Source organism: Motacilla alba, chromosome 25 (genome assembly GCF_015832195.1).
Source record: "Motacilla alba alba isolate MOTALB_02 chromosome 25, Motacilla_alba_V1.0_pri, whole genome shotgun sequence".
NCBI lineage: Eukaryota > Metazoa > Chordata > Aves > Passeriformes > Motacillidae > Motacilla > Motacilla alba.
In genome coordinates this window covers 1,608,828-1,626,598 of record NC_052040.1, presented here as the reverse complement: position 1 = coordinate 1,626,598, position 17,771 = coordinate 1,608,828, and the positions used below count along the sequence as shown (strand labels likewise).

The 17,771-nt window shown below is 68.3% G+C and overlaps 3 protein-coding genes and 1 long non-coding RNA gene across 4 annotated transcripts in view; 1 reads left to right on the top strand and 3 right to left on the bottom strand.

Moving 5' to 3' along the window:
* RUSC1 (RUN and SH3 domain containing 1) lies at nt 1-6,928 on the bottom strand. Its single transcript, XM_038162124.1, is given in 12 exon segments — nt 1-600; nt 1,228-1,371; nt 1,671-2,670; nt 2,922-2,968; nt 3,059-3,164; nt 3,250-3,424; nt 3,536-3,612; nt 4,042-4,158; nt 4,496-4,607; nt 4,609-4,848; nt 4,850-6,164; nt 6,879-6,928. Coding segments are annotated over 11 exon segments (3,429 nt in total). The 5' UTR covers nt 6,092-6,164; nt 6,879-6,928; the 3' UTR covers nt 1-431.
* A 156-nt stretch (nt 6,929-7,084) lies between these two features.
* On the bottom strand, nt 7,085-10,721 carry FDPS (farnesyl diphosphate synthase). Its single transcript, XM_038162123.1, has 9 exons — nt 10,530-10,721; nt 10,288-10,428; nt 10,036-10,116; nt 9,819-9,941; nt 9,198-9,286; nt 8,655-8,727; nt 8,327-8,404; nt 8,116-8,250; nt 7,085-7,422 (listed from the first exon to the last, which is right to left on the bottom strand). Exons 1-9 carry the CDS (start codon nt 10,641-10,643, stop codon nt 7,222-7,224), a joined length of 1,035 nt encoding a protein of 344 aa, XP_038018051.1. The 5' UTR covers nt 10,644-10,721; the 3' UTR covers nt 7,085-7,221.
* Nucleotides 10,722-11,343: 622 nt separating this feature from the next.
* On the top strand, nt 11,344-12,467 carry LOC119711615. Its single transcript, XR_005259738.1, has 2 exons — nt 11,344-11,404; nt 11,736-12,467. It is a non-coding gene; the product is annotated as an uncharacterized LOC119711615 (long non-coding RNA).
* Nucleotides 12,468-13,456: 989 nt separating this feature from the next.
* Nucleotides 13,457-17,771, bottom strand: part of HCN3 (hyperpolarization activated cyclic nucleotide gated potassium channel 3) — an 8,414-nt gene continuing 4,099 nt past the window's right edge. Inside the window, 3 exon segments of the mRNA XM_038161721.1 lie at nt 13,457-16,344; nt 16,346-16,929; nt 17,628-17,767. Of these exon segments, the coding sequence (XP_038017649.1) occupies nt 15,784-16,344; nt 16,346-16,929; nt 17,628-17,767 (1,285 nt within the window). The 3' untranslated portion in view covers nt 13,457-15,783.

Here is a 17,771-nt window from a genome sequence, read left to right as displayed (position 1 = left end):
GTGAGTCACAACCTTTATTTCCAGCTTTTTCCCCGCGGAACGAGCTCATTCCTGTGGTTACAGTTATTTACAGAGTGCTGGGACCGCGCGGTGGGACCGGCCCGGGCCACCGGGGCACGGCGGGGCGCGGGGAGGCGGCAGCGGTGGCGGGACACGACGGCACGGAGGCGACACGGGCCGGGGAGAGGAGCCGCCCCTGGCCCGGCACAGGGGTGGGCAGCAGCTGAGGGACCCCGAGCTGCTGAAGAGGAGCGGCGGGGCCGGGGGACGCGGTGGCAGACGGTGACGCCATGCAGCAGTGACAGGCACGGGGCAGGGTCCCCTGGGAGCTGCCAGCCCCGGAGGTGGCAGGAGGCATCCCCTCCCGGGGCTGGCACCCGCTCCGGCGAGCTCAGCTGCTTCCTCAGGTCCTTTCCTCCTCCTCCTCCTCCTCACAAAATCAGGGATGTGTAACCGACAGGAACGAGGCCGGTGCTGTTTCCATGGCAGCAGCGGATCCAGTCTTCATCCACGGTGGAGAGGAGCTCCAGGATGTCCCCTTTTTGGAAGCTCAGGTGCCCGTCGGCCGTGCCCGTGTGGTCGCACAGTGCCCGAACTGCCCTGCACCACAAGTGTCACCCCTGCGCCACACGTGTCACCCCAGACTCGCCTCCCCAGGGACCCCGAGGACCCTCCGAGGCTCCCGCAGTGCTTGGGGGTGGGAACTGGGTGGAATCAGGGATTGTCTCAGGCACAGGGGCCCCCTGAGGAGGGCTCTGGACTTGGCAGAGCTGTCCTGCCAAGCAGCTCCCGGGAGCAGGAGCAGAGCAGGAGGTGTGGGGACATCAGAGACGGCACAGAGGGTGTGGGGATATTGGGATCGGTGAGGATGGGGAAGAGGGAAGCAGCCAAACACCATTTGGGATGGCCACATAGCCACCCTGCCCACTTGGACAGAGCTGTTCCCACAGCCAGGTCACAGCTGCCACAATACCTGCCCCACACAGACTGCCACGAATCCAGAAAGCACACGAGAAAATGCAAAAAAATTGTCCCCAAAACCTCTGGGAAAAACAGCTGACCCCAGGCGGGCAGAGGCTCGGGCTCCCCCAAAGCCCAGCGGGGGAAGGGGATCCTTGGGGGTGCAGTCACCCCTTTCTCTTTGGAGATGTGTGCGACCCCCGGACCGTGTCTGAGAGCAGCCCCGGCTTTCCCCCACCCAGAAAAGCCCTCCCAGCCCTGCCTCACCTGCGGGCCGGGGGCAGGGCGGCCGTGGCTGCTCCGGTGCTCCGGGGCTCCGGCTGCTCCGCAGCGCGGCTCCTGTCGGGCGCCAGACCCTTCACCACCCCGGCCAGGACGCGCGGGCTGGGCGCCAGCCAGCGGGACGGCCTCCTGCCACAGAGCAAAGGGAGCCACCAGCTCGCCTGGGAGCTCTTCCTGCTGCTTATCTCAGGTTTTTCCGCTGAGCTGGGAGCTGACAGGGAGCCATCAAGCAGCACCGAGCCTCCCCAGGAGCTCCTGCTGCTCCACAGGACTGAACCAGGCGATGGCAGCAGCACTTGGGATGCACTAATCCCAGGGGAAAACCCCACAAGATCCCCACGAGGCCACCACCGTGGTGAGCCTGGCACAGAAAGCCCTCCTCAGCACACACAAACCCTTCCCCTGTGCCTGCCCAAGCTGGGTCTTACCTGGACCTGGCCGAGGCGGCGTCAGGGCTGGAGGGGAAGCTCCTGGATGAAGGGTTGGTGGCTCCAAAGAGCCAGCCCAGCCAGCTGCCCTTGTCAGCACTGGGAGGATCACCCATCTCTGGGCCAGAAGGTGCTGCCTGGTTCCTGCTGGCAGGAGGCTCTGGGGAGGCAGCCAGGAGGTTCTTTCCAGCAGCGGGATCATCCAGCTTGGTGAACGCTCTGGTTCCAGTGGGCAGGAAGAGATCTTCAGGGGAAGAGGTCCCTGAGGTGTCAGTGCTGCTGCTGGGCTTTGGGCCCGAGCGTTCAGGGCCAGCTTTGGTCTGCAGGAGCTGCAGCTCCGTGCCACCGGGCTCGCTCAGGGGAGTTTGGGATTGCCCGGCCTGGCCCGGGCTGGGCTCCCCCGCAGCCGCCCGCAGCTTCGTCCACCAGACCGAGGGGAACTTCTCCTTGCCGGGAGCAGTGTAAACCCTGGAGCTCTGGCTCAGCTGGTCCCACCAGCCACTGAGGCCAGCCCCAGCGCCCCCAGCGCCCTCCTGAGGCCCGTGACTCTGCGGGGGGGTGTCCGAGCCCAGCAAGGTGCGGCTGAGCCGGTCGCCCCAGCGCAGCACGTGCTGGAAGGTTTGCTGCAGGGCAGCCCCCACCGGGGGGGCAGGGAGCAGCCCACCCACGGTGGCCTGGGACCGGCCCTCTGTGCCCCCCACCCTGCCCAGAGCGTCGGGAGGGGTCTCATCCTCCAGGCTGTCCCCAGCAGCACCGCTCTGGCCCCCCAGAGACCCCCGCACCGGGACGGGGCGACGGCCGGGGGACAGCGGGGACTCCAACCGGCGGGACAGGGGCCGGACGTCCACGGAGAGGTGGTGGTGTTCGAAGAGCAAGTCCAGGTGGAAAGTCAGCACCGAGAGGGGCTGGATGAGCAGCAGAAGTTCGTCAGCAAGGTGGGGAAGAGGGCCTTGGCTCAGGGCAAAGAAGGCCGTGGGTGAGTAAAGCACGGAGATCACACCTGTGGGACAGGGACAGGTGAGGCAGGCGCAGAATGGCCCCTGTCCTTGTCACATCCCCACCAAGGGCCAGCCAGGCTGTCCACGTCACTCCGAGCCCCCTCTGTGCTGAAGATGCACCATGGAAAACGATGCTCTGATCCACTAGGGAAGCTCCAGCCAAGCAGGGATGTATCCCAAGCCCAGAGTGGGATTTTCAGCCTGGCAGGTTGAGAGGGTTTGGGGAGGGAGCTCCTGGGCACCGTGTCCTTACCTGGGCTCTTCTGCAGGTGAGATATCCACAGCTCCAGCTGTTTAATGCTAAACAAGACAAAGGGAGCCCAAATTAGAGCCTCTGGGACAGCTCCAACCTGCCACGGCAGCGGGGCTGGCAGGGCCAACACCACTCACTTCAGAAGGCCGAGGATGAAGGCATGGAACTTCTGCCTGCTGCTGCTGAGGGGGGCCAGCCCGGCCACGTGCCAGCACAGGGAGTGCAGGGAGCGGGTGTTGGGGCCTGTGGGGTGCAGAGCACAGACGGTCACTGCCCAGGGCACAGCAGGACCCCAGGCACCTGGCGATGCCCCCAGCCTCCCCCTCACCTGTCTTCACGGAGGCTTCCACCACGCTCCAGGGGGAGTTTTTCCTCTGGCCTGTGATAACGTCCTTCTGGAAGGGCTTCAGCCCGTCCTCCACCAAGGCGTAGAGCGCAGGGCACAGGGTGTGCAGCAGCAGGTAACCCACGTCGGGGTTGAGCCGGCTGTCCCCCAGCTGGGCCTGAGGGAGGCACGAGGAGAGGGGAGGGAGGGGAAGGGCAGCACCCGACCCTGATTCCGCTGGGAGGGATGAGGGAATCCCAAAATCCTTCCTGCCCAGCCCAGCTCTCACCTTCTGCACCAGGTTCCGTGCGGTGCTGAAGTGGGCGATGACCTTGTCCACAGCAGAGCTGACGGCGACCAGCAGCGCTGGGGACGAGGGACAGGAAAGAAGGGGACGAGGAGAGAAGGAGAGAAGGGTCAGTCTGGAGGGACCCACCGGGCACCAAGCGGCCCCGGACACCACCACCAGACCCTGCAGCGCCCACGGTGCTGCGCTGGAACCGCAGGTCGGGGACCCTCGGGGGGCTGCGGTGGTGGCTGCAGCCGCGTTCTCCGGCTCGCCCGGATCACCTGCCGGGGCCGGGCAGGGCCGAGCCCAGTGCAGGCGGCGCTGCCTGTCCCTGCCTGCAGTGTCCCTGCGCGCCCTTCGCTGTCCCCTGCCCCAGCCCAGCGCTGCGGGTGCCCGGGACACCGAGCCGCCCCAGGACGAGCCCCTCGCACCCTCCCGGCCCCGCGGGTCCCGTTGCCTCCTCCTCCCCTCCCGGCCCGTTCCGTCCGGGGAGGACTCGCCCCAACCTTTCGTTTGCTCGCCATGGGGCCCCTCCGCTCTTCCCCCGCCGGGCCGGGCGGCTCCAGCGGCGGCTCCGGCGGCGGCTCCGGCGGCGGCTCCGGCGGCGAGCGGCTCGGGCCTGGCTGGAGAGAGCGGGGCAGCGGGGTCAGCCGGGGCGGCGGCTGGAGCGCTGCCCGGGCCCGGGGGAGGAGCGGGGCCGGCGGCGGGGCCCGGCTCGCTCCGGCTCATGGAGCCGCGGGGCCAAGGGCGGCGGGGCCGGGCCGGGCGGCGGAGGAAGCGCGCTGGGAGCCGCGGGGCGGAGCGGCACCGGGACAGCCCCGGCGCGTCCCGGGCCGTGCGGGGAGAGCCCCGGACCTCGCCGTGCCCGGCCCGGAGCGCCCCGGGATCGCTCCCGCCGCCCGGAGACGCGCACCTGGCCCCGCAACCCCCAGGCAGGAGCCCGGAGGGAGCCGGACTCACCCCCCGGGCGGGTCTCGTCTCCTCTCTGGGCCGCCCGTGGCGCCGCGGGGTCTCCGCCGGGACCCCCGAGCCTCCGGAGCGGGGCGGTGCCCGGCCCCTTTTCCCCCGGGGGGCAGCCCCCCCTTCTCCACATCCCTCGGCTGCCCCTCGGCGATGGGCTGCAGGCTCGGCCGGGGTCTCCTTCTCGGCTGGTGGCCGTCGCTGGGTGCCAGCACCTGTCCCCCCCCCAGGGGCGCGGGGGGCCCCCAGCCCGCAGGGGGCACCGGGGGGTGCTGGGCCGGCTCCGCCCGCTGGCCCTTGGGCTGCCTGGCGGCACTGCGGGACCGCAGCTCCTTGAACGTGGTCACCTCTCTTCTGCCTGGGGCCGGGAGGCCTGGCCGGCCCGTCCTGCTGCGGCTGGGGCTGGGGCTGGGGCTGGGGCTGGGGCCGGGCTGGCTCCTGGCCCGCGGTGCCGGAGAGGAGCTCGCTGCTGGGGGGCAGCTCCGTGTCAGGCGAGAACACGATCAGCCAGTCACTGCGGTCAACCCTGGCCGGGGCGAGTGCGGGCCCAGCCGCGTTCCTCTTCCTCCTCTGGGCCAGCTCGTGGAAGGAGGTGATGGTCTTGGCGGCCGTGTCTCTGCAGAGCTCCCCCGGGCCGGCCTTGGGCTCTGCCGGCCGCGCCGGCCCCAGCGGCTGCTCCGCCCTGTGCGCGTTCAGGACCTGCAGCCGCCGCCGGGGCCGAGGGGGCACGGGCGGGGGCGGCCCGCCGGGCCGGGGCCGCGGCTCCGGGGCGCTGCTCGGGATGCCGGGATCCCGCCGCTCCGGCACGGGCGGCGGCGCTGGAGGCGCGGCACCGGGCTCGGGGAGGGGGTTGCAGTTGGGGTCTAGGTCGGCGCGGGTGCCGGCGGTCTCCTGTGCTGCCGGGCTGGGAGAGAGCTCGTCGCACTGGGAGTCGAGCGAGTTGGCGCTGCAGAGGCTGTCTGGGCTCTTGCTGGCCACGGCGGTGGCTCTCAGGGGCACCGGGGAGTTGTGGTTGGCATCTCTCCCGTGGCACGTCCTGTCCTGGTCAGCCAGAGGCTCTCCATCAGCCAGAGGCCCTCCATCAGCCAGAGGCCCTCCATCAGCCAGAGGCTCTCCATGCCAGGCGTTTTCTGTGGGAATGACGTTCGGCTGCTTGTCAGGGGACTGGGACTCTGCCCTGGCGAACTCCTTGCAGTACACCGAGACCGGGGAGTCATCCAAGCTGAAATCCGAGCAGCTACTGACAGAGGAGGAGGAGGAGGAGGAAGAAGCCAGATCACAAGGGGGATCACAAGGGGAAACTGCCTCCTCCTCGTCTCCGCTGTGCAGGCAGGGGAAATCCTCTTGGTTCTGGAGCCCGAGTGTCTCCGGCTCTGGAGCGTGGGACTCGCAGCAGCGACATTTAACCGAGGGATTGTTGGAATTGGCATCCACTGGCTCCTGGTTCTCCGGGCACTGGGTGCAGCCAGTCTGCTCTCCCCCGCCCGTGGAGCCGTCCTGGAGCTCGGGGTGCCGGGAGAGGTGCAGCCCCAGGGAGATGTGCTGCAGGTGGATGTGGTTGAGGTTGCACAGGAGGCCTTTCTTTGGAGCCAGCATGGTGCTGCCTCGCTGGAAGTGCCAGGGCTCCCAGGAGAGGCCAGCAGCTCCTCTCTTCACAGCATCCAGCTCCCTGCAAGCACCAAACACCCTCCAGGTCAAGGAAGAACACAGCGGGACACACCTGGAGAGAGGCACAGCCGGGGGAAGAGGGACAGCGGTGACCTTGCAGCAGGGCCTGGCACGGAGGGCTGGGGGTTAGAGAAGGGGATCTGCCCGATGGAGGGGCTGCCCCACAGCTCCCTGCCGGGCTTGGGGCTCTGCAGCCGGGCAGGGACTGAAGCCAGCCGCTGCTCCCCGCAGCATGGCCTGGGAATGATCCCAGGAAGCTCGGCTGCTCCGGGGCTGGATTCCCTCCGGAGGGTCGGGAGCATCTCGGGGCTGCCGTCAAGGAGAAAACGCCCTTGGAGCCTCGTCGAGGCGGGGAGGGGGGGCGGGGGGGGGGATGCTGTCCTGGCTGGGGGCGGTGGCACCACCGGTGCTCAGGGACCGGGGCTTGGCCGGAAGCCGCCGGCCCCGGGACCCGCTGCAGAACCGGCACCGCACCACCGGGCCCGGCCTTACCGGGGGGGATCCCCGGCCCCGGGCACCTGCTGGAGGCTCCGGGCGAGGAACGGGCAGCGGCGAGCGCGGGAGGGCGGCTCCGAGCATCCCCCGGCCCCGAGCATCCCCCCGGCCCCAGGGCGAGCACCGGCGGCCGGGCAGCGGGAGCGGCCCCAGGGCGCGGCCCTCCCCATCCCCCTGCGGCCCCCGCCCGGCTCCATCCCCTTCCCCGTCCCCCGCTCACCTCGGCGCTGCGGCGGCGAATGCGGCTGCGGGAGGGAGGGAGGAGCCGCGGCCCCGCCACCGCCCGCCCGGAGCCGCCCGGTCCCGCCCCGCCGGCGGGGGCGGTGCTCCGGGCATCCCCCCACCCCGGCAAGCACGGGGGGAGCACCGGCATCCCCCTCCCCGCCACCCAGCCCCGGCCAGGACAACAGCAGGCAGCCACGCACCTCCAATAATTTATGTTTATTGACACACGGCAGGGGGGAGATGGCTGAAGCCCCCCGGGCATCAACCCGGCCCCTCCCACGGCAGGGAGCAGCTCCAGCCAGGCCCTGACTGAGCCCAGCCCCCTGCCAGCCCCTCCATCACTTCTGCCGCTTGTAGATCTTCTGGGCCAGGTCCAGGAAGATTTCCCTGGGCAGGCGCCGGGCGTGCTTCCCGATCAGCTCCTGCAGCCGCCGGTAGCTGCTCTCCTCGTACTCCCGGAACGCCGCCGGCATGCCCAGAGCATCGTAGAGCTCCTTCACCTTTGCCACCTTCTCGGGCTCCTTACAGCCGTAGTTCTCCTGAGAAGAAACCCTGGAGTGAGGCAGGGCCAGCCCAGCTCACGGTGCTGCCTGGGCAGCAGCTTTGTTCAGGAGCTTTGTTCTCTCTTCTCTCTTTGTCACTATGATATTTTATGAAAAAATCTTTGTGCTAGGATTTTTTTCTCTTGGGAAGATGAGAAGCTCCAGAGGAAAGGAAAAACAATATTATCTGACCGCTTCTTCTTGCGTTTTGCTGCTTTGGAATGCGGCAGGTGCATTTTTGATTGATTCCATGTGAATTCTTTTTACTCAGTGACCAATCCCAGTCCAGCCGTGTCAGACTCGGGTCTGTCACAGGTTTTAATTATTCATTCTTTTTTCAGCCTTCTGCTCTATTCCTTTTTTTTTTTGTTATTGTTTAGTATAGTTTTATTATATCATTTCTTATCATATCATAATAAACCAGCCTTCTAAGGAACATGGAGTCAGATTCATCTCTTCCCTCGGCCTAGGACCCTCTCAAACAACACCCCAACACTCTCCTCTTTCTTCTCACCCCGCTCCTCCCAGCCAGGTGACAGCACCAGGCGCTCCAGGAGCACACCCAGGCCCTCCAGGAGCACACCCAGGCCCTCCAGGAGCACACCCAGGCCCTCCAGGTGACAGCACCAGGCCCTCCAGGTGACAGCACCAGGCGCTGCCCCTGTCCCAGTGTGTGGTGGCAGCCTTTACCTCCAGGATGTGCCTGTGCTCCGGCGTGGCCCGGCGCAGACACTCCACCACCAGCCAGCTGCACTTGTTGTCCTGGATGTCGGTGCCGACCTTCCCCGTCAGGGCCGGGTCCCCGTAGCAGTCCAGGAAATCGTCCTGGGTGACAATGCCACCGCCTGAGTGCCACAGCCAGCACCCGGCCAGCACCCAGGGCCGCTGAGACACCTCCTACCTGGATCTGGAAGAACTCTCCCATCTCCAGCAGGATGGCTTTGGCATCCTCGTGCTCCTCCTTACCGTCAATGCCTGCCTGAGGGGAGGGAAGAAATGACTGGGATAAAACAGCCTGCCAGGACCTGGGACAAAGCCTGCCAGGACCTGGGACAAAGCCTGCCAGGACCTGGGGATCAAGCCTTCCAGGACCCAGGCATAAAGTAAAACCTCCCAGGACCTGGGGATCAAGCCTTCCAGGACCTGGGGCTAAAGTAAAGCCCTCCAGGAGCTCCAGGCCAGCCTGGCAGGAGGGTGAGGCCCCTCCTGAGCAGGCCCAGCACACTCACCATGTACATGGCCGCAGCCACGGGCAGGTAGAAGGAGTAGAACGCTGTCTTGTACTTCACAATGGCCTTGTACCTGTGCCAGAGGAACCAGGCTGAGCCCCAGGGCCACCCTCTGCAGGGCAGGGACTGCAGGGCACCCCAAAACCAGCCCCAGGCTGAGTCTCTGCAGGGCAGGGATTGCAGAGCACCCCAAAAATCAGCCCCAGGGCCACCCTCTGCAGGGCACCCCAAAACCAGCTCCAAGGCCACCCTCTGCAGGGCAGGGACTGCAGGGCACCCCAAAAACCAGCCCCAGGCTGAGTCTCTGCAGGGCAGGGACTGCAGGGCACCCCAAAAACCAGCCCCAGGCTGAGTCTCTGCAGGGCAGGGACTGCAGGGCACCCCAAAACCAGCCCCAGGCTGAGTCTCTGCAGGGCAGGGATTGCAGGGCACCCCAAAAACCAGCCCCAGGCTGAGTCTCTGCAGGGCAGGGACTGCAGGGCACCCCGAAACCAGCGCCAGGCTCAGCAGGGCTGGGAAGGGAGCAGGCTCTGGCCCTCGTACCGCTGCTCGCTGAACCTGCTCAGGTCCACCTGGGAAACGGGGGCAGTGATGAGGTCCAGGGTCTGCCCCAGCTCGGTCTGGTAGCCTGTCTGGAGAGCAGAGAAAGGATGTGTGGCCTTGCTGCAGCTTTCCAGTGTTTAGAGGGGTTGTAAAAAACAAGGAGGAGGATGTTTTGCACGGGGAGAAGAAGATAAAGGGTGGTGGTTGTGATAGACCAGTGATGCTGATACGGGGAGGAATTCCTGGCTGGGAGGGTGGGCAGCCCTGGCACAGGTGCCCAGAGGAGCTGGGGCTGCCCCTGCATCCCTGGCAGTGCCAAGGCCAGGCTGGATGGGGCTGGGAGCAGCTGGCACAGCGGGAGGTGTCCCCATGGCAGGGGGGTGGAACAAGAAGATCTTTAAGGTCCCATCCAAGCCAAACCAGCGTGTGATTCCATGGTTCATTCCCACAGCCCTCCAGGGGAGTCCCAGCCCCCCGGTGCAGAGCCCAAGCCCCGTTTCAGCTCCTCTTCGGGTCTAAAGGCAGGGTGAGTCCAGCAGGACACCCAGGAATTCAAGGAATACCTCAGGAAACAGGCCCAGACCCCGAGAAATCAGGAAGGGCTTGGGGAGCCGGGCTCACCTGCAGGAAGAGCTCCAGCAGGTGCAGGTAGTAGGGCTGCTGCCCACAGTACCTCCTCAGCAGCCGGTACACCGACGACTCCAGCAGAAAAGCGTCGTTGATGGCGTCCAGCCCGATCCCCTCCTGCAGCAGGGAGCCGGGGAGGTGTCCCAAAGCCTCCTGACCCCCCCAGGGGACACCCCCCAGCCGTGACCAGGGACCCCCCGAACGCTCTCACCTTCCTGTACCAGCAGAGCTGCCCCCGGCGGGTCAGGGACGCGTCCATGATGTCGTCAGCCACCAGGAAAAAGGCCTGGAACTGCCGGGGGCTGTGTTAGGGACGGGGGGACCCCGGGGGTCCGGTCCCGGGGGGATCCCATCCCCCGGGGGTCCCGTCCCGGGGGGATCCCGTCCCCCGGGGGGTCCCGTCCCGGGGGGATCTCGTCCCCCGGGGGGTCCCGTCCCGCCCCCGGGGGGTCCCGGTTCTCACCAGCTCGATGCACCAGCCCACGGCCAGGGCGCGGCGGAGGCTCTCCGGGTCCTGCCGCTCGGGGCCCGCCAGCCGCCGGAACGCGGCCACCACCGTCAGCCCCCGGTTGCATTTCCCGCCCGGCGCGTTGTACTCCAGCACCTGCGGGAGCGCGGCCAGGTGAGCAGCCCTGACCGGACCCACCCCCAGCCCCGGTGCCGCCGCTCCCCGGCCCGGTGCCGCCGCCCCCTTCCCGTCCTCACCTGCTTCAGCCGCGCCACGGCGTCTCCCACCTCCGCGTGTCCCAGCATGTCCTCCGTCAGGTCGCGGACGATCTGCGGGAAGAAGGCGGCGAACTCCTCTCTCTCGCCGCTCATGGTGCCGCTCCACGGTCCCGCCGCTGCCGCCCGCGGCCTCCAGGTGCCTCGGGCCACGCCCCCGGCCCCGCCTCAACCCCCGCCCCCCGCGCGGGGCACGCCGGGACGCGCAGTCCCGAGGCGCGGGCGCGGGCCGCTTCCAGGGACGCCGCTGGACTACAACTCCCAGTGCGCCCCGCGCCTGGGGGCGGGCAGGCGCGCACGCGGCTGGAGCAGCGCCCATTGGCCCGATTTATCGCGCGAGGATGAGCCCAAGGCGGCTGAGCCAATAGAAGCGCGGCGGGGGCGGGATTGAGGGCGGTGATTGGTGGAGAGCGGGAATGGAGCGAGCTCCCGGCGTGGCGCGGGGGCGTGGTCGGATTTAGGGGCGTGGTTTGAGGGCGTGGCTTGGGCGGGGCGTGCTCGGTAACCGGGCCGGGAGCGGGGGCGCGGGGACCCGGACGGGAGCAGGGGTGCGCTGGAACTGGGGCAAAACGGGGCTGTGCGGTGCCGGTGTGGGGTGCCGCGCGCTCTGTGCGGTGTGGGGCGGGTTTGGGGCGCTGTGCAGCTGTGGGGCTCCATGCAGGCGGGGTGCAACACGCGATTTTGGGGTGCGCACGGGTGTGGGGCGCCATGCCGCTGACATGCTGTGCAGGTGTGGGGTGCAGTGTAGGTGTGGGGTGTGGTGCAGACGGTGTGGGTGCTGTGCAGGTGGGGGTAGAGGGCAGTTATGGGGTGCACAGCAGTTGTGGGGTGCACAGCAGTTGTGGGGTGCACAGCAGGTGTGGTGCAGAAGGTGTGGGTGCTGTGCAGGTGTGGGTACAGGGCAGTTATGGGGTGCAGGGCAGTTGTGGGGTGCACAGCAGTTGTGGGGTGCAGAAGGTTAGGGTGCTGTGCAGGGCAGTTGTGGGGTGCAGGGCAGTTGTGGGGTGCAGAAGGTGTGGGTGCTGTGCAGGTGTGGGTACAGGGCAGTTTTGGGGTGCACGGCAGTTTTGGGGTGCACGGCAGTTTTGGGGTGCACAGCAGTTTTGGGGTGCACGGCAGTTTTGGGGTGCACAGCAGTTGTGGGGTGCACAGCAGTTATGGGGTGCAGAAGGTGGGGGTGCAGGGCAGTTATGGGGTGCAGAAGGTGTGGGTGCTGTGCAGGTGTGGGTGCAGGGCAGTTATGGGGTGCAGAAGGTGTGGGTGCTGTGCAGGTGTGGTGCTGCACAGGTATAGGGCGCAGTGCAGGTGTGGAGGGTGGGTTACACCACACGCCCGTGTGCCCCCCCGGGTTCCGGGGGGTCCAGCTGCCCATCGAGCCTCGAGGGGACGCCGCAGGGGTGACCCGGGCCGGGCACACGCGGTGACACCTTCCCGCAGCTCCCGCCTGGCCCCCGGCCCGCAGCTTGGCGCCCGTCCCGAATCCCCTAATCCCGGCTCGCCCGCGTTAATGAATCTCTCTGTGGTGCCCTCTAATCCCCCTCCCGCCGCTACCGGGACGCGGGGGCTCGGGGCAGAGCCTCGGGCTCCAGGACGGGTGTCCTTGGGGAGCGGGAACCGGGGGCGGGCGGGGGCTCTGCCCGCATCTCCGGGGCTCTGCGGGGCCCCCGTGTCCCGGGGCTTTGCCCTCAGCCCCGGGCGGGCAGCGGGGCTCTGCCGTGACCCGGTGCTCCCTCTGCCTCGGCCGGCGGCCCTGCCGATGGACTCAAACTGGATGGGAGAGCACTGGCATAGGAACGGGACAAACGCTGGAATTCATTCCCAAAAATTCTCTTTTTTTGCTCCCAGCCCCGCGCCCCCTTAATCAGGCTGCGGTGTAATCTGAAATAATCAAATTAGAGAGAAACTGTTAATCAGCGTTGAGCTCTTCGTGTGTCACGGAGCCTAATTCCTGCGGGGAGCGGGGGGGGCCGCCAGCACCGTCCTGCGGGCACGGCCTGCCCCGGTAACCGGGGGGCTGCGGGCAGGGGCTGCCCCGGTAACGGCGGGCTGCGGGCATGGCCTGCCCCGGTAACGGGGGGCTGCGGGCAGGGGCTGCCCCGGTAACGGAGGCTGCGGGCAGGGGCTGCCCCGGTAACGGGGGCTGCGGGCAGGGGCCGCCCCGGTAACGGGGGCTGCGGGCACGGCCTGCCCCAGTAACGGGGGCTGCGGGCAGGGGCTGCCCCGGTAACGGAGGCTGCGGGGAGGGGCTGCCCCGGTAACGGGGGCTGCGGGCAGGGGCCGCCCCGGTAACGGGGGCTGCGGGCACGGCCTGCCCCGGTAACGGCGGGCTGCGGGCATGTCCTGCCCCGGTAACGGCGGCTACGGGCACGGCCTGCCCCGGTAACGGAGGCTGCGGGGAGGGGCTGCCCCGGTAACGGGGGCTGCGAGCAGGGGCTGCCCCGGTAACGGAGGCTGCGGGGAGGGGCTGCCCCGGTAACGGAGGCTGCGGGCAGGGGCCGCCCCGGTAACGGAGGCTGCGGGCAGGGGCCGCCCCGGTAACGGGGGCTGCGGTGGGCAGAGCCGGCAGGGCACAGCGGGGTGGCCAGCAGCCGCCGTGTCCTGCCAGCCGCCGTGTCCCGCCTGCGGGGGCCGTGGCAGGGGACGAGGGCGCGGCTGTGCCCCGGACCCGCTGCGGGTGCCGCAGTGCCCGCGGCTCCGGTGCCCCAGCCCACCTTGCGCTGCGTGACCTTCATTTAATCGCGTTAATGCCTCGAGTGCTGCTCCGCAATCAGGCGGTATCCAACCCGCCCTTCCCCCCGCGGTGACGGGAGCGGAGATGGAAGGGGAAAATAACCAAAGATTAAACATTAATCTGCCCGGGGCCGAAAGGGACCGGGGTGGGCGGGAGGGGACCTGTTGCCTTTGGGCTCCTGCCGTGCCACCCAGGTCTGTGGGGCCCGGGAGAGGCCCCTCGGTGGCTCCCGAGGGTTTCCCGGCTGCTCCTGGCTCTGCAGAAGGCCAGGATTGGAGCTGGGGTGCTGCAGCATCCCCCTGTCCTGCCCCATCCCCGGGCAGGGTGCTGTGGGGTCGCAGGAGGTGCAGAAGGAGTTTCCCCCAGACCAGCTCAGAATCTCTCTTTATTAATTTAAATCCGTTATGTACAACGACCAAAAAATAAAAAAACGCTCTGAAATTCTCTGCGGTATGAAAACTACAAGCTCTGTACATCGACTGCCGCGAGTGCAAGAGTGGAGGATCAGATCATGGTCTTTGGTGGCTAAACTTGCGCCCCCAGCCCCTCCAGCCTCCCCCGGGGTGGGCACCGGGCCACGAGGTGCCACGGCGGCGGTGACAGGGGCACGGGGTGGCTTTGGCTCCCGACACGGGGCTGGGCAGCGGGGAGGGCGCAGCACAGGGAGCTCGGCGCTGTCCGAGCCGGCCCGCACGCTCTGCGGGGCGCTGGGATGACCGCTAAGACATCTACATCGCTCAGGGTGAACGCGGCCCGGGGACCGGGGACAACGCGGCCCCGCTGCAGGTCCCCGCCCGACGGCGACACGCCGAGCGCGGGGATGGAGCGGGACGTGGGGGTGAGCAGGGGAGGACGAAATCCATGGAAAAAAAGGCAGTGCAGGACTTCCCCTCTGGCAGGCACTGCCGGGGTTCCTGGTGGGCCGGTGCTCCCAGAGCAGCCCTGCGCTCCGGGCTGCTCCCGACGCCCCAAAACACGAGGGTGGAGGACGGGACACCTCACTTGGGGAAATAGCGCCGGCGACGAGACCTCGCCGCCGCGCTGGGGGCCCGGCGGGCCCCGCTCAGCCCCAGAGCACGAAGACAAGCCATGGTTCCTGACTCCGGGAGCGGGAAGCAGCTGGCGCAGCGCGGTGGGGACGGAGGGGACGCTACTCTAACCGGGACTGAACACGGCTGGCCCAAAGCGACACTGGAAGCAGAGCTCGGCTGCTTGGCAGAGCCACGACTCGCACACACATTGCACACTACTGTCTCTGGAGGGGGGGGCGTGGGGCATCTGTGGGGACCCCGGGCTCCTGTCGGACAGGGGGTGACCCCACAGCCCCACACGTCCCCCAGGCGCTGCCCGGGATTGGCATCTCTTTGTGACGGCCTTTTGCTCCTGTGGCACCGGTGACTGGCATCTCCGGGCGACCTGGAAATGGGACTGCAGGGCAGGGCAGGGGAGCAGAGCCCGGGCTGAGCATCCTCCTGGAGCCACAGGCAGCGAGGGCCCTGCGGGTGACCCTCTGAGCATCCCCCTGGAGCCACAGAAGGGTCATCCCAGATGCTCCTCTGGACATCATCCTGGGGCCACAGAAGGGTCCCCTTGGGCTGATCCTCTGAGCATCCTCCTGGAGCTGCAGGCAGCAGAATCCCCCCAGGCTGTCCCCACGGGGGGCACGTGGAGGGGTGGCCGCAGTGCCGGGGTGTGGGGCAGAGCCCTGCCCAGCAGCACATCCCAACCTCACCGGCACTCGGCCCCTCTGAGGCAAAACGGTCCCACAAGCTGGGGAGAGGGACTGGGGGGCTGCTCCTCTGCCCCCCAGCGCTGCCCCTTGGCACTCGTCACACCAGGGGAGCCCTGCCCAGGACCCCCAGGTGGTCCTGGCACTCTGGGAAGGGGGGGTGCTGACCCTGGACCCCCATGCCCCTGCCATGGGCTCCAGCCTCCTCCCTCCACCCGGGCAGAGGACCCGGGGGGTGCCTCTGCCTCCTCACCCCGAAGGCAAAGGTGCTGGGCAGAGCAGTCTGGGGACCGAGGCGGGCATCGGGCAGCCCCTGCTGCGACAGAGGACAAGCTGGAGGAGCTGCCAGCGTCAGCCTGCCCCGAGGCCAGGCTGTGGGACACGCGGCACAGAGCGTGGGGGGCCAGCCCCCGAGGGGCAGTTATGGGGAGCTGAGCTCCCCAGAGAGGCCAGAGTTTGGGCAAGGGATCTGACCTGTCCTGTGCCTCCGGCGGGAGGGCAGAACTCACAGATGGTGATGAGCAAGGCGGGGAGAGCCCGGGCAGAGGGTGACCCCCTCAGCAGAGCCCCTCCTCATCCAGCTGGGCCAGCTCTGGGGCTGGCCCCGTGCCCATCCCCGCCGTGTCCCCGTGCCTGAAACAGCCCCTCCATGGCCCCGGCTGGTGCCTCTCACCTCATTTTCCCTCCGACACGGCGGGGCCGGTGCTCTGCTTCTCCCGCCTCCTCCGCCGCCGGGATGCCCGGCTCCCTCCCGCCCGTGCGGCTGCCGCCAGGACTCACATGTTGGATGGGAGTTTGGGCTTCGCCGTTTCCACCTCGGGGCTGAAGGCCACGGAGCCCTTGCGGGAGGGAGCTGCTGCCTGCCTGGACGCGGAGCCCGGGGACTGGGGCGCGGAGGCTCCCGCGGCGGGGCGGCCGGGCTGGGCCAGCGATCCCGGAGGCATCGGCTGCGGGTGCGAGGGCTGGCCCGGCGCCCCCGCACACGGCTTGGCCAGGAGTCCGGCTACCGAGGGCGAGGACCTGCGGGCCAGGTTCCCTGCGGATTTCCTGCCCTGCTTCAAGGAGCTCCCGTCGGCTTGCTGGGCCACTTTGTTGGGAAGGGAGGGCTGGGAGGCGGAAAGGAGCCGGACATCCTGGGTGAGCCGCCCCACCGGCAGCCCCTGGATGCTCCTGTGCTTCACCAGCTGCTGGGGCTGCATCAGGAGCGAGATGTGGGAGCCGGTGGCTCGGGACAGGCTGTAGTGGAGCGTTCTCCCCGGCGGCAGCGCCTGCTCGGAGCTGGGGGACGCCGCGCCCGCCGCTTGCTGCAGCAGCGAGGTGGAGAGCGAGGCGCCGCGGGGACCGGGAGAGCTGCGGCTGGGGACCGCCCGGGGGCTGCTTGGGCCCCGCCGGCATCTCCCCCCTCTGCGCCGTGCGGGGCAGGGGCTGCGCCCCGGGGCTGGGTCTCTGGGCCCCGCTCTCCAGCGGCGCCTGCGACTGCACCATGGGCGAGGAAGGCGAACCGGCGGCCGGCGTCTGCAGGTGGGACTGAGCCCCCGAGGGAGAGCTCACGGAGGAGGGCCGGGAGCCGCCCAGGCTGGGCTGGGAGCGGCGCACCGGCTTGGGGAGCAGGGTGGCTTCGGGGGACAGCGGGCTGGAGATGGAGGAGGGCGGCAGGAAGATGTGAGCCTGCAGGCTGTGCTGGTGGGTCAGCGCGATGGCCACGTTGGTGGTGGCGGCCGCCGTCTGCAGGGGTGCGTGCACCAGCGGCTCCCAGATCACCGGCTTGCCGCTCAGCTCCCGGCCCATCGCCATCTGCTGCAGGTCCTGGATGTTGTGGGCCATGTCCTGGTCGTGCTTCACGATCTGCTGGATCATCTCGGTGTTCAGGGGCCCCGAGCTGTGCTCGGCTCGCTTGCGGAGCAGGATGGAGTTCTTCTTCCCTGGAGGGGAGGCAGGAGTGTCACCGACCCTGGGAGTGTGAGCCCTTGGGGACGGTGTGGAGGGCAGGGTGGCAGTGGGGAGGGGACAATAAAACCTCACCAGCCTTCCAGGGGAAGCAAGACCCTGGGAAGGGTCCAGATTAGAGCAGTGGAAGCAGCAGGGACAAAACAGGAGAGTCCTGACTCCAAAGGGACCGGGGGCTGGGGTCCTGCTTGTCCTCCACAGGCAAGGAAGGGTGAGGACAAGCAGCTGGTCCCTGCCAAACACTGCAAGTACCCTGCAGCGCAGTGACATTTTCCCAGGGAATCCTGTCCCATGGCACTGCCTGGATCTTGCTGGGGGGTGAGAGAGAGGGCAGGCTCCTTCCCCACGCTCCCCATCATCCTCATTGCTGGGCACCCATGGGGTTGGGGCACTGGGATCACCTCATCCCAGCTCTGTGACTCCATCACCTGTGGGCCTGGGGGCCCGTGGACCCTGGGGGTGGCAGTGCTGAGCCCAGGAGGTCACTCCATGGTGACTCACTCCATGGGGTCACTCCATGGTGTCCTCCAGGAGGACACCCACGGGGTTGGGCCACTGGGATCACCTCGTCCCAGCTCTGTGACTCCACCACCTGTGGGTCTGGGGGCCCGTGGGCCCTTGGGGGTGGCTGTGGGGGTGGCAGTGCCAAGCCCAGGAGGTTAATCCTCCTCACCTATGCGGTCTAGGCGGTCCATGGCCACGGTCTCGAAGGCCCTGCGCATCATGGGGTACTCCTCGAGCACCTCGTTGAAGTTGTCCACGGCCAGGGAGTACAGGCGGCAGTAGGTGTCGGCTCTCACGCTGGCCGTGCGCCTGC